The sequence below is a fragment of the Spea bombifrons genome, chromosome 4 (genome assembly GCF_027358695.1).
Source record: "Spea bombifrons isolate aSpeBom1 chromosome 4, aSpeBom1.2.pri, whole genome shotgun sequence".
In the NCBI taxonomy this organism is placed as follows: Eukaryota; Metazoa; Chordata; class Amphibia; order Anura; family Pelobatidae; genus Spea; species Spea bombifrons.
Window position 1 is genome coordinate 60,445,583 of NC_071090.1, and position 15,005 is coordinate 60,460,587.

General features: G+C 37.2%; 1 protein-coding gene across 1 annotated transcript in view; it reads left to right on the forward strand.

Moving 5' to 3' along the window:
- Positions 1–15,005, forward strand: part of LAMB4 (laminin subunit beta 4) — a 67,374-nt gene that overhangs the window by 20,110 nt on the left and 32,259 nt on the right. Inside the window, exons 12-23 of the mRNA XM_053465463.1 lie at positions 1,975–2,084; positions 3,003–3,082; positions 4,569–4,719; positions 5,448–5,579; positions 6,210–6,395; positions 7,862–7,983; positions 8,719–8,839; positions 9,090–9,267; positions 10,643–10,786; positions 11,613–11,844; positions 13,426–13,583; positions 13,945–14,166. Coding sequence (XP_053321438.1) covers positions 1,975–2,084; positions 3,003–3,082; positions 4,569–4,719; positions 5,448–5,579; positions 6,210–6,395; positions 7,862–7,983; positions 8,719–8,839; positions 9,090–9,267; positions 10,643–10,786; positions 11,613–11,844; positions 13,426–13,583; positions 13,945–14,166 — 1,836 coding nt within the window. The remainder of the gene's footprint in view (positions 1–1,974; positions 2,085–3,002; positions 3,083–4,568; positions 4,720–5,447; positions 5,580–6,209; positions 6,396–7,861; positions 7,984–8,718; positions 8,840–9,089; positions 9,268–10,642; positions 10,787–11,612; positions 11,845–13,425; positions 13,584–13,944; positions 14,167–15,005) is intronic.

A 15,005-nucleotide genomic window follows, 5' to 3' on the forward strand; every position in this document is an offset into this window, starting at 1 on the left:
TAGTTGACAAATCATACGTTAAAATAACTATTTTCCAGGGTCAATTCTCTTGCTTTACACAAACATTATATATTCTGAAGATGTTTTCTTCACACCCTTGTTGCCACCTACTTGCTTACTTGCCCTTACACACACTTGCCCAAATGACTCTCACTCAAAATACAAAAAAGTATAGTTAAAATACAAACACACAATCTCTCCCCTTTCTCATTACCCTCCCCTTTTCTTTATCTCCCCCTCTTTATCCTCATCTCTCTTGGTTCACATTATATCCTCCCTTTGTCACTGTCTCTCTCCTTTGTTTTTATCTCCCTTCCCCATTCTCTCTCATTTCTCTTTATCATTAGTACCTACCACACCTTTTTCACCAAACTCTTATCTTTCTCACTCTGCCCCAAATTACCTGTAGGGTGGTCCAAGTGGCATCAAGAGCAGGGGATCTGAATTGCAGCCTACGCACTCAGTCCTCTGCTGATCCTTCTTACGGACACTCCATCCGGCATCCCAGGTGCCTGTGGCTATCGTTCTAAGCCTCTCTGAAGGCAGGCACACTTTCCCACGATCGGCAGAAAAGCAGAGTGGGGCACGTGCCAGTGGCTTCCTCATGCATATTTAAGAGCCAAGTTAAAGGGCCATTAATACATTTTATCCAGCCCCCTACTAATCTGCCCCTATAATCTGTTGAAGTTCCCAGAGTAAGGGCACTTCTTTTTCTTTCTTCATCTTTTTCCTTCTTCTTTTACTTTCCTGTTGCTGTCTATTGCTTGCTTTCTGACTACCGTTGACCACAGCCTTGCTTGTGACAGCAATTATTATTTTGCTTAAAACTCTGATTATTTAGCCATATTTCGGTTCCTTACTTTTGCCTGCCTCCCAATTTCTGCTGCCAACCCTAGCCTGTGCCAGGATACTCAATTATTCTTGCCGTGCCCATAAGTTCATCTGTTCTCCCCATATCTTACCTGTCTCAGCTTTCTCCCCATCTTTTACCCTTTTCCTTTTGCTTTCTGTGACAAAGGGCAAGTGTGAGCATGTATGTTTGCAAGTCCTGTGCCACAAGCTGTGGTGGGAGCTAGAGGTCTGTTCCTTCAGACCTCTACTTCAGCACTCCATCGCTGTGTGTGCGGCTTCCATGTTGAGCGCTGGAATATGGCATCATATGCCAGTGCTCAGCATCAATCGCCAACACACAGTGTTAGGGAGCGCTCCCTTAATTTTGGGCCGGTTAGAGGGAAATCCATGGTATCCCCAACCAACCCTGCAGCTAATACGTGCAACTGTCGATTCTCTGGGACATGTTTCAGGACACTAAATTACCAGGATTATGCTTTCAGATTGAGCAGCTTTGCAGTATATAGCCAGGTTTCCATGTGCGCTGTATATATATATTTACTGGATCCTGGAACAAATCTACATTTCAGAGTGACTTTGTTTAAGTATCAAACCTTACAATATTTTTTGATGCAGAAAGTGTGTTGAGTGACACTTCAGAAATGTTTTCAAATAAGATGACAAATCTTTCTTTATATTAACATTTCTAACAAATGGATGTCCAACTGTGCAGCATCCGTCTAAGACTGTGCCTTCTCTGATACCATACCTCTGCTAGAGTGGGTTCTGTGATCTCCCCAACCTCCCCTGCCCCTCCAGACAGTTCAGTCCGCATTTGGAGAGAGTCAGCAGGGTGATGGCACCACTCACATCAGTAGGCACCCTGGGCAGACCACCCCTCACCACCCCGGCCTAGGTATACCACTGTACCTAGGTAAGCATTTTATTATTTTTACGTTAAAAACTAAACTAAGGTCTAAAGATATGCCACAAAGATGTGCCAGTAATATGGCATGTAGGAAAAAAATAACTAAAATAATTAGTAGAGAAATAAAAAAAAATGTATAACCATGTCTATAAATTAAATAGCCACCATTTTCCTTGAAATCATTAAAAGCCTTATGCATTGATGTATACTTTCAGACTGCAACTGTAACCCATTTGGAAGTCTACCATCCTCTATCTGTGACCCTATTAGTGGACAATGCCAATGTCAAAAATATGCCGTTGGTCGATACTGCGAAGAATGTCTTGTAAGTATTCCTCAGGAAATTTCACTGTGATGGCTTCCAGGTGATTTCGTTACTGATCTTAGATAATTAATGTTATATAATGCTTACAAATACATTTATAGTACCTAACATTACACAAGATTACACACTGGTACCAAATCCCTCTCAATTAAATCCTACAGTATGATTCCCAGCCTAAAACCCCCTGTCCCTCTTTCCCTGACATGTTTTTTAGGATCTGAGAATTTTTGGTTATTAGCGTCATAGTTTTATACAGCTCTAAAACTCACAGTATAGACATCTTGCTCATGTTAATGCACCGGAGAGGCTGTTTTTGTTTTCACGTATGAGATGGAAGACTAACTCTTATTACTTACATGGAAGACATGTTAAATGTAAATATTTCTTTGTAAATATGTATCTGTGAATTCTAAGCATATACACTATATGACCAATCATATGTGGACACCCGACTATGATACCTGGGAACTAGTGGACTCCGGCTACCCGGAGCCTACCCTTGCGGTATATGGCCAGAACTGCCCGCCGACATTGGTGGGCTGTCCTGCTGACGTCGGTGGGCTGTCCCGCTGTAAGGGAAAATTGGCGTATAGTGGACTGGGACATACATTTCACAAACTGACATGTGGTAAACGTGACAACCTTGTTTAAATTCACGGAGCTCTTCATTATGACCTATTCTACTGCTAATGTTTGTCTAAGGAGATCGCTGCCTATGTGCTTGGTTTATACACCTGGAAGCAGTGGGTATGGCTGAAACCTTAATTCAGCGACTACATACTGCTGGTCATATAGTGTATACCTAATCTTCATCTAAGACACATGCTCACAAGGTAATGATATCATACATGTCTCATTAGATAAGGAACATGTCAAAGTTTAAAAAAGTTTTATGTCTTTTTCGTTTATTCATTTTAGCCTGGTTATTGGGGGCTTGGCAATAGCCTTTATCATTGTTCACCATGTAACTGCGACATTGGAGGAGCACATAACAATTTGTAAGTATACTTCTCCATTTACATTATATATATTGTTTGTTGGTTTGCTTTTACAAACCAACTATTGCCCACAATTATCTCTCCAAAGACACCATTATCTATGACAATGCCTATACCTATGGCACATTAAGTGAAACGTCTATCACCTGTTGATTCCTCCCCCTGGTGGTGTGACTTGATGTCAGAGTGGTAAATAGTACTCCCAGAAAGATAAAGACAGAGATATATAATTCATAACACTTCATGGCATAACTACATGCATAGAAAAGATGATAAATTGGCTGTAAAAAAAAACAAGGCATGACACAAAAAATAAGTTCAGAAAGTGAACATGATATCTTGTTGACAACATATTTAAGTGTCGTTGACTACAGACAGATTACTGAATAAGATTAAAGCCAGCATTTTACAATTACATTCTGAAACATCTATATTTACTTCAGTTGCGATCACTGTGATATTTAGTTTCATATAACCTGATCATACCCATGTGAGCAGGTTTGATCCCAAATAATTTTGCAGAAGTTTACAAAGAATCCTTAAAATGATATCCTGTAAACACAATATCAGCCTGATCTTACGCTTAGTTACACTCATGCTTTAGTCTACCTTGACCCCTTCCCTCTCCCATCACACCTACAAGCCCCAGTCTTTCTTCATCTCTTCTTCACACTTTCCTCTTTCTGAGACTCTGAACCAATTGTATTGTAATTATTATAATGTGGTCCATACCTTTATTCCCATTTAGAACGTCTTATTTCTCAGGCTTTAGCAGAGTTTATCATACAGGTACTAAAGACATGTACTTTTATACAAAACAAAGTGCAAATATAGACACTTTACTATCGTACTTTATAGCTGCCTAGTATACTTACAATATTATAAATGAAAGGGTGAGTACACTAAATCTTAATAGATAATTATACATTGCATTAATCATAAAGAAATTATACTCTATATATTATCTCTAGATTGTAAGCGTGTTTGAGCAGGACCCTCCTGACCTGTTACGGTGACAACTTAAGTTACATACAACTTGTTATATCCTGTCTACCCATTGTACAGCGCTACGGAATTTGATGGCGCTATATAAAACAATAAATACTAATAATAATATCATAAGCCTATAAGATAATAAAACAATATTCTCATGCAAATGCACACTCCATGTCTATTCTGACCTGGCTTATTTATATCCCACCATTTATATTCTTGGTTTATTGTCATCTATCTAGTTCGGTCATTTCAAATGATGTTGATGATGTCAGTATGAGCTTACTTATATGTAACCTTTTTAATGTGTTTTTTTGTTATGCATTTATTTACTACAGGTCTTAACCTGTTCTATTGTATGTCTTTATTTGAACAAATGAAGTACATATTTATACTAATACTTAATTCTATAGCTTTATTCAAAGTGTTTCATTGTATCATGATGTAGTAAAGCATTTATTTTAACAAGAAAAACTATTTTTTACTGGTACAGATGTTCTCAGAGCAATGGTCAGTGCAACTGTCTTCCTAACATTATTGGTCGTCAGTGTAACGAGCCTGCACAAGGATACTACTTTATATCTCTGGATTACTATATTTATGAAGCTGAAAATGCCCAAGCACTTGCTAAGCCAGCATCAATTGTGAGTTGTTTTCAAGAATACTTTAATGTATATGGTAGCTATATGAGCCGTTTACATTCTCCAGGTGTCCATTTTGCAAATGCATGGATGCATTCTGTAGAACCTCCGTATGCATTTGCCCCTTCTGCTGTTAGCCCAACAAAAGGTATCAACTTCAACTTTAAAATGGTTAATTCTTCCTGAGGTGTATTTGACTCATAGTCAACAGTGGTAGGTGTCTAATGTTAGATTTCATTTTTTTGATAAATTATTCAAAGGTTTTCTATTGAATATTCAGTAAATTGCTATCTCACAATGTCCAGGAAGCAATAAAAAGAGTAGCATTTAAACATGAATCAACAAACAATGAACCAAGTAATAAAAACAGGTTTCAGTTTTAGTTACTAACTGAAGAATAGGCAGAATAAGACAGACACAGCATAGACTTTAACAATAATCAAACATTCCATATGTTATAGAAAAAAGGACATACATGTTAAACAAAGGTTACAAATGAGATGAGAGTATTTTGTAATGGGATTCAAAAGGGTCAGACGTGGCAGAAGTGGCCCCTTCACTGTCAAGATTTTAAAGGGGGATTTGAAAGAGTTGCCGTTTGTCAATATTGGTGATACCAATTTAACTCAATGTATCTTAGCTCTATCTCCCAAAGTCCTGTGCGTGTCTGGACATTTCTCTATTTCTTGAACAGTTTCTGATTTCCACATACATATATATTTCCATTTCAGATTGATCCATCTCCTATGCCAAAGTGTAAAGATTATTTCCTCCAGCAAGGAATTGATTTCAGATTTGAAAACGGCAGAATAATACTTAAAAAAATGTCAAAGCGGAGTTTCAGAAGACGACGACAAGTACAGGTCTGTTTATTTATTTATCTGCAGCACACTGTTTCAATACAAATGTAGTTGAATGATTTACAGATGTTATCTTCCAGCAAGTTTCCCTATAGCAGAGAATATCTCTATATGCTTAAACTAGCAGTAATGTCAATTTTTTTTGTTGAATAACTAATTTTTGTTACCTAAAAATGCCTTCCCAGCATTCTGGTCCACTGCATAGTCTTTCTATGTGAAAGAATCTGCACAGTTGCTTTCATTATATTAAAGTGTCTTTATTGAAATCATCTGTTAAAAGAAAATGCACTGGAAGTTGGGTAACTACATCAGTCATGTTTTCCAGGACACATATCATTTTTACATCTTGCTGACCATCCCAGATAAAATGCTGACCTCCAGTTTTGGAGAAGTATAGACTTATGGAAGGGAACCAATTAGTCAGTTACTAAAGTGCACATAACGGTTGGAATGTCCCTTTAATAATAATAGCTCCTGAGTTTTAATCTGTGGCACAAAAATGGTTTCTGATCAAGTCATCTAGTTATCTTAACTGTTAATCTTAACTGCCTTATTTTTTTAACTATTTAGGCAGATATAGAACTACATTCAAAATCAATTTCTCATTTGTAACCTACATTTTATTCCATGCAGGAAATCTTGCCTTATGGCAAACAAAATGCTGTGGAATTGGTCTTACGACAACCAACTTCTAGAACCTCTGTAACATGGACAGGCCCTGGATTTGCACGTGTCCAAAATGGGGCTGGCCTAAGATTTACTGTAAACAATATCCCATACTCAATGGACTTTGTCATTGCTATTCGCTTTGAACCTGAGGTAATAAGACAATGTCTGAACTTTGCTGATCTGTTGCTGCAGCATTTTTGTTATATGACCTTCCAGTTAAATAATACACAAAATAACTGTAGTTTGTAATAGATATTGTAATAGACGAATATCACACCATCCCCAACCATGAAAATGTCTCCAAAACAGTCCAGAATATGTGGCACTTTATGAGGGGAGGTTGCAACTAGATGGAGAAATCCTCTAATATCCCCTCATCACCATTAAATGTTTTTTTTAAAATAAGAGAGACCTGTGTTTTGCAACAACAAAATTTAGTCACAGCTGCCCCATTGACCTCTGTGTGACCTATGAAGCAGGGCAAAATATGGCATCATAGACTGGCACTCTTGCTTCAATAACACTGAGGCGTTGCAGGACCTGCAAGTCCTAATTCTAATCACATGCCCAACTTAACCTTTTACCATGCTTTTAGTCCTGCTTTGGGCACCTGGATGTTTGGGGGATAGGAGGTATTATATGTTTCAAGCAACTGTTCTATAATCACCAGTTTATGTGATGCATTGTTTGTACATAACACTGTCCTGCATATTATATATGAGTCTGCCTCAGGAAGGCTACACATTGGTTCGTGGATAGTATTAGACAATCAGAAATGTGCAAATAGGCCAAGAACGAGTCGGTCAAATTTTTTGCTTCATTTTTGGCCCATTCATTTTAAGACAATGAATTTCGTTCCCTGTTTTGGGGGCATTTTTAATTCAGGAACGAAATTCGTTGGCCGATTCCCAAATTCACTCTCACTCACTTTCTGTCTGTTTCCCTACCTTCTCTCCTGACCACATCCGCTTCTGCCAACCACTTTCACATCTGCATCTTCTTCATCTTCTCCCTTTTGTCTTCTATCTCCACGGACAAACCCGGTTGGAACCTCTGCCAATATGGCAGCGCTTGCCGTTATGTCCTCTTCCTGATCCATGATTAAGAGTTACAGAGCATGAACGAGAGTGAATAAGAATGAGAGTGTGAGTAAATGTGGGCCCATGAATTTCAGAGTAAAATTCTGAGCTTTCTACTTAGTTTTCGTCTGATTCATGGGGGGTTTGGTTTCGTTTTCGGGGCTTCGTATGAATCGCCAGATTTATCAAAATTCTGTAAACTTTCAATTAGTACGAATCTGAATGCACAAGTCTATTAAACAATTAAACTATTATTGTGCAAAAGTTTTAGTTAGGTGTGAAAAAATGCTGGAAATTAAGAATGTTTTCAAAAACAGACATGTTTATTTTATCTTAACAAAAATCTAAATCAAATCAATATTTGTTGTGACCAACTCCACCAACTGGTTTGCACTCAAAACAGAATCAATTCTTCTTAGTGGTGTTACGTAAAGTGTTACAGAAAAAAACAATAAGCATATTGTTAAAGTAGGTAAAGAAATATTTATCAAATTTAGATTAACGCTTTTTGTATTTAATTTTAAACAAAATATTAAGTCACTGGAAAACTGGACTGCAAGGATTGTGATAAACCAACCTCAAGGTCCAGTGAGTGAACGCTGTAGAAGTGGGATTTCTCTGAATACTACCTATTCATTACATCTGGCCGCAACAACAAGGTAAAGGCTCAAGTGTGAAACTTTGATCTCAGTTGGCTCCTCAGAGGTTTGCTTTGATCTGCCTAAAGAGGCAGTGATTTTAAATTGATGATACTGTTTGCAGTGATGATATTCTCTAAACGCATGTGTGAGGTTTAATGATTAGCAGTTGTTACATGCCTATGTTCTCTGGGAGTTGAGATGCTTAATAGTGAATATGGTTTTAGCATAAGTTATTTTTTCTTCATTAGTCTGGATTTTAGATGGTTAGTGGAATTAACTTTTCTATTTGAGATTGTAGGCACATGTGTAGGCCCAACTATATAACCAGATGTCTTTGTGCTTCAGGCACCTCAGATAACAATAAAAAATGCTACATATGTACCAGATACACAATACATGTGTCTTCTCATTGGTACCACATAGTCATTATTCTTATATAGAGATGAGTTAGAATTTTAATCAGTAGGTGTACACAGGAATTAATAAAATGTAATATAACCATAACATATTACCACAAGCTTACTAAAATGTATTTTAAACTATGGCTGATCCAGTAAACATTACCAATATTGAATAACCTCAATCATGATACATATCTTCTTATACTTTGATCTAATGTTTTTTTTTTTTGTTTTCAGCAACAGCAGCATATTGTCTATATTTCCTGTCTATTTCACTGTGTCAATGCGTAGCAGAACACACTTTCAAATGTCGATATAATATTGTAATAATGTCCATTGTCTCTTGTGACAGGCTATCCTTGCTGAATACTTCAGTATGTTTGGACCCAGATACAGAATATGTAATAGATGTGTATTTTAACCAACTGTCAAATGTTGCATTAAATGACAAAGTTTACATATTAATAGATTCGGTAAGTAACTTAAATTAATTGCATTGTAAACATGTAATCCTTCAATAATACATTATATATATATATATATATATATATATATATATATATATATATATATATATATATATATATATAAGCCATGTCATTTCATAAACAGTTCTAAGCATGATTACTGTAGGAAAGCAAAATTAATTTCAAATTTGCATAATCCTTTGTACTTTTTTTATTTGGAATACTAATAAAAACACTTTTTTGGCCCCTTCCAAAGCTTGGTCTGATTCCAAAACTTGATTCAGTTAACAATTTATGCAGCAAAGAGGAAGTAGAAGAATATGACTATTATAACTGCATTGAAATTGCTTCTGAAGTTGGGACAGAAATTCTTCCTCATGTGTGTGAGAGGCTCATTGGAAGTTTGTCTGCTCGCATGCATCATGGAGCAGTTAGTAAGTATAAGTTACCTTGTTTTTTTTTTTAGTATTGTATAGTTATGTGAAATGTATTGACATTACAGATACTATTTCTAGGTCCGAAGGTCCGCCATTTTGAATCTATGATATAGATATTTAAAAACAGATACTGCAATACATTAACCACTATCCATAGAATGACAATAGTATACTCCTACTTTTTAAATTAGCACGCTAACACTTATTGCAAAAGATATGTATAAATCTTAGTCTAAATATATTATCCTATACAGTGAACACTAGATGGCAGTATTCACTAACAAGCCTCATGAACCTCATTGCCTCAGCAACAGTGTAATGCACCAGCACATCTCAGTCCCCTTGCACCTTTATAATATGTAGAACCTATGCATGTAACATACCAAATATTGTAAATAGTTTAAATACCTAGTCCCCTTAAGGACAATGGGCGGTCCCTAAACCCATTGAAAACAATGCATTTTGAGCCCGTAAATGTACGGGCTTTGTCATTAAGGGGTTAAAAACAGCTAAAACAATGTGGGCCAAATGTATTGAAATACGAGTAATAGTGAAGAATTTGTTTTAAGGAAATTCTGTTAACTATTGACACAGAAGTGACCTTAACTTCTCCCACTATTATCTATTTTAATTGTATTGTGGTATTTTGCCATGAATTTCACTTCAACCATAATCAATGTATAATAAAGACTGTACTTTAAATATGTGGTCAGCTTTTTTGACAATTTCAGAATTGGTAGAGAAAACTGTTGATCCCCTCTTAACAATGCTATTCCCATATATACATAGTAGTTAGCATGAGCACTTAAAAGGAAACTTTGATGTCTCATGCAGCCTCGTCAACAACTAATTTATATTAAAGTATTTTGTAAGTACTTTATCATATTTTTTCAAGATGCAGATTGCATATTAAAATGGCTTACCTTTAGGAGCAGCTGAAACTCCAGAGCTTTAGCATAACAGTCCCGCGCCACATATTGGCTGCTTGAAAAAAACAATCAGTAGCAGTAGCTTTCTGAGTATGAGGGTCTCACTAGACCCTCCACACCTGGAGCCCTTGACGAGCACTAAGCTGTCTGGCGATATCATTCGGCAGGAGATGTGTTTAGCCACACACCTTTCACACGGCCAACTATTTGTTTTAAGTCACTGCATAGTGGCAATTTATTATTACTCTGGCTTCATAACCAATATTTTGTCTCTTATTTATGGTATAACACTCCAAATGTCAATGATTATGATTTGTTAAATATGTTAGTTTGTGTTTAAGGATATTAGCCCTGAGCCACATACATAGCTGTCAGGGAATATCAGATGAAATGAAGTTTTGCAGAATTTTCTTTTAACAGTCCTTTTAAAATTTCTATTTCAGAATGCACATGTAATAAAGCTGGCTCACTAACTACCAGTTGCAGTAAATTTGGTGGTCGCTGTTCCTGCAAACCTAATGTTGTAGGTAGTTGCTGTGATAGGTGTGCTGTAGGCAGCTATGGATTTGGTCCCAATGGATGCAAAGGTAAGTCGTTGAATATTTGTAAATATTAGTAATAGTTTAAAAATATCCACCATATGGATCTATGTAGTGTGCTAGGATTCCATGCCCAGTTAAGCATTCTCTTCATTAATGGTGAATCATGGGCTCTAAACGCTACAGCCCAACCACTCCCTATCCCAAACCTACGATTTTGTATCTTAAGTGATTCCCATGCACCCAAGACAAACCTTTCTAACTGCTCCCCCTTCAATGTCTACCTTACTGTGCACTGATGTAGACTTATTGAAGCATACCTTGTAAGCTGTACTGTAGTGTCTCCTTCCTGAAAACAACTAACCTCCATATTTAATGATTAATGGCTATTCCATACAACCCTTAAATCAATGTATCAATTCCAGGGCTGTTCTTAATCGTATTATCATGGTAAAATACAGACCACAGGTAGACACCTGCAGAGGGTTAATCTAATTTGGGAATAGGAGAAGTAAACTCCTCTGGCATTGTCATCCATGCCATAATAAGAGCTTTTCCCAATGTGCCACATAAAAAGTACTTGTGAGAGCTCTGTTGTCACTTGACCTGTTCAGAAAATGATCACTCCGTCAGTTGCATTAACACTCGCATTTTTTTCAACTCCCTACCTCGTAAACATGTTTTCCTTCTCCCCTTCACCTAAAGTATCACTTCGCTTTATGCTTTTTTATCTTCATCTTTTCCATCTGCTTACAAATAAAAAAAAACTGGTAATAGCAGATTTTTAAAACTGGCTTTGCTTCCACATCTGTACAAGTAGCTTTTATATAAAAAAATGGCGTAGGGTATTGATATGTTTTGATTTTTCTTTTAGAGTGTGGCTGCCATAGTAACGGTTCGATAAGCCCACTGTGTGATCAAGTGACCGGTCAATGCGCTTGCCGCAGTGAGATACAGGGCCGGCAGTGTGACAGTTGCCTACCTGGCTACTATGGATTTCCTAACTGTAGGCCTTGTCAGTGCAATGGCAACTCAGAACTTTGTGATCCAGTCACTGGAGCTTGCCGGAACTGTAAAAACTTTACAAATGGGACCAACTGTGAACGGTATGACATAATCATTTAGCTATGAAATGTGTGCAAAAGATAGCTGTAATGTTAAATTAATTTATAATGTAACAAAAAAGTGAACTGAAAATGTAATAACTTTATACCCTTAAGGATACTGGACACAATATAACATTCTTGCAAAAGCATAATTTGAAGTCGAGGATATAGTAATATGTCCTTCACTACTGTCACAGATCTTGGCTAATTGCAGCTGTGATCGGTGGCAGGACTGCTGCTGCTGGCTACCCAGAGACTCAGAAAGACCAGCAACAACCACTAGGAAATACTAAATGTGATTGCTCAAAGAGCCAAGGTGCCTCTCTATTCTTCAATCTGATTGTGAAGCAGTGAGTGGCACAAGAGAGTGTTTTCATTTTTACACTTAGTACATATGGGCAAGTATATACAAAGAAATACACTTGATTGACTAATGTTTTGAAGGTAGTTCGAATTGGGTGCAGCTAAACTAACTTGAGGAATACTGCTGAACACAAAATAGTTTTTTTTTTCCTGTGGCCACTCTGGTCACAAAAAAAGGGCATGACAAAGTATGTTTTAAAGACACATAGTTACAAACTTTTGAAGTGATCTATGACAAAATGGCTGCCTGAAAAATTGTCAAAATCATCCTGGTGAAATACCCTGGGTTGTCTTTTCAGTAAGGTATAGTTTTGTGTGATGGTTTAGATATCTCTGACCAGTACTGACATTAAGTGTCCCACTATGCTGAATTTAAAAGTGATGCAAACCTTGTAATCTTTGGCCTGTAACTTTCAAAATAGATACAAATTCCAAATCAGGGCAAGTTAATGAATATATTTTGGTTATTTTTTTTCCATTGGCTGTAGATGTAAACTGTTTCTATACATATTTAAAAATATGTTCTTTTCTAATAAAAATGTCTTATATTTATAAATTTATGGTGAAAAAACAATATATAATTTGCGTGGTACACTAATTGAGAAAGAGGGCAATTACGGTTTAAGAAAGACATAGTAAAACATGAAAAGTGATAAGGTACAGGGTTTCTAAAATGTGTTTACAATAATGCCATGTACTCTGTAATGTTGAACATGACCGGGAAAACCCTGTGCTTATAACAGCTGGAATTCCCCTGCTCATTAAAATATACAAAAGTTTTGATTTTTTTTTTTTTGTTTCTAGTAGGAGAGAGCTAAACAAATTTTAGCTTGGAATAATAAAAAATAATAAAACCCATGTTTTAATCTAAAACATGGAGCTAACTGGAAACATGAGGATCAAAAGTGGGCAGTTTTACTATGAACATTCTTCACCATCATTGACCAAAACTGCAGTTGTGAAAATGAAAGCTAATAGAGAAAATAGCAAAAATACAGAGAATAGCTCTGAGAAACATAGTGGAAAAAGTTGTAGTCTCCTTGTGTTTTTGCATTAGCTTGAACCACCCACCAAATGAACAGACCACTGCATTGTTCGCAGAGCTGGAGCTGACTGGGTATCTTGATGTAACCAGTGAATTGCATTTTCAAAATGAATATACTATAAAATACTCTTTTTGCTTTAAGGGAAAAATGACATCTAATTTATTTGTCATAGGTGTATTGATAATTATTTTGGAAACCCAGTTTTGGGACTTCCTTGCCGTCCGTGCATGTGTCCAGGCTCCCCCACAAGTAACCAATTCTACGCACATTCCTGTAACCAAGATCCTAATGGCCTGGTAGTGGTTTGCAACTGTCTTCATGGTTACACAGGTATGCAATCCAGTTTTGCTATATGATTATATTGTTTTTTTTGCTATATTATCATGATGGAACTATAATAAGCTCAGAAAGAATTAAAAAAAGAATTATTATTTATACAAACAAACTTTATCTTCTATACAAAAAGTATAAACAAGTGTTTCCCAAGTGTGGTTAGGTTACAGCCAGGTTGTATGTGGGCGCTGTGACAAATACAGTCTTGTGTTATCCAGCATGGTTGCAGGTGGCCACCATAATTATCACTTGCATTTATAATGGTTTTACCCTTAATCTTAATGGGGCTATACTCTAGGAGGGGGTGGGGTGTATTTTATGCTCATGGTGTTTCTTTTAATCTCGTTTTTCCCATTAGGAAGGAATTGTAATAAGTGTCCTCCTGGATTTTATGGAAATCTAGACAGTGGAGAGGTCTGTTTACCATGCCAATGCAATAATAATACTGATGTAACGGATCCTAAATCCTGTGACAAGATCACTGGAAAATGCTTAAAATGCTTGCACAATACCTATGGTGCAAATTGTGAATCCTGCTTGCCAGGCTATTTCGGGTCAGCCCTTCGCCAGAGCTGCACAAGTAAGTGGAAAATGTCTATATAATATTCAATGTATAAAATTCTCCAGTTCTATAAAATACTACCCGATGTGAGGTTTATACTGCCAAAAATCCAATTTTAAATAAATGTAAGAGGAGTTATTTGTATCATGTGTGAGTAAACTCATCTAGATTTCACAGGTTTCAAATATACATAAACCAGATATAAGGAGCTTATCCCAAGAACATGCTGGGAGGTTAAAATAATAAGTGAAATATCACCAAGCATGCAGCCCCATATTCTGGCCTAGTCCTAACATGGCAACAGTCCCAATTCCACATTGCCAGGGACCAATCACCTTGCTGGGAGAGTAGGCTCCCAAGTACCCTCTGCTCAATGAGCTGCTTGAATGTGAGAGAGAACTCCCGTATAAGTAGGCCATTTACATAACTCTCAGTATACCAGATGTTCAGTTTGGGCAGCTGTATTGGGATTGTAGGGAGAGGCAGGAGCGGGTGAGGTCTGAGACATGGCCACCTACCCACCTTAGCCCAAGAGCCACCTGTCAACGCTCAGCTGCTGAGCATCCCAAGGTGGCCATGCATGAGCTGCTATAAATGTCTCTACTGCAGCAGTGGGATGGTGCCCGCAAATTGGGGCTGTCTGCGAAACTTGAGAGGCATGTATTTACACTAGAGGGAACTCAATAATATTTCTCCCCCTGCATCATGTGAGAGTTATGACATGTCCCAGCACTTAGCACAGAGTACGCACAGTCCTAGGATAGCAACCCCCACCCGACATCTTATCCCTATACCTGGGAACTCTCCGTGTTTGACCCGAAGTTATCCGGGTGAAGTACTGCCTCTCTGGGGCGGGG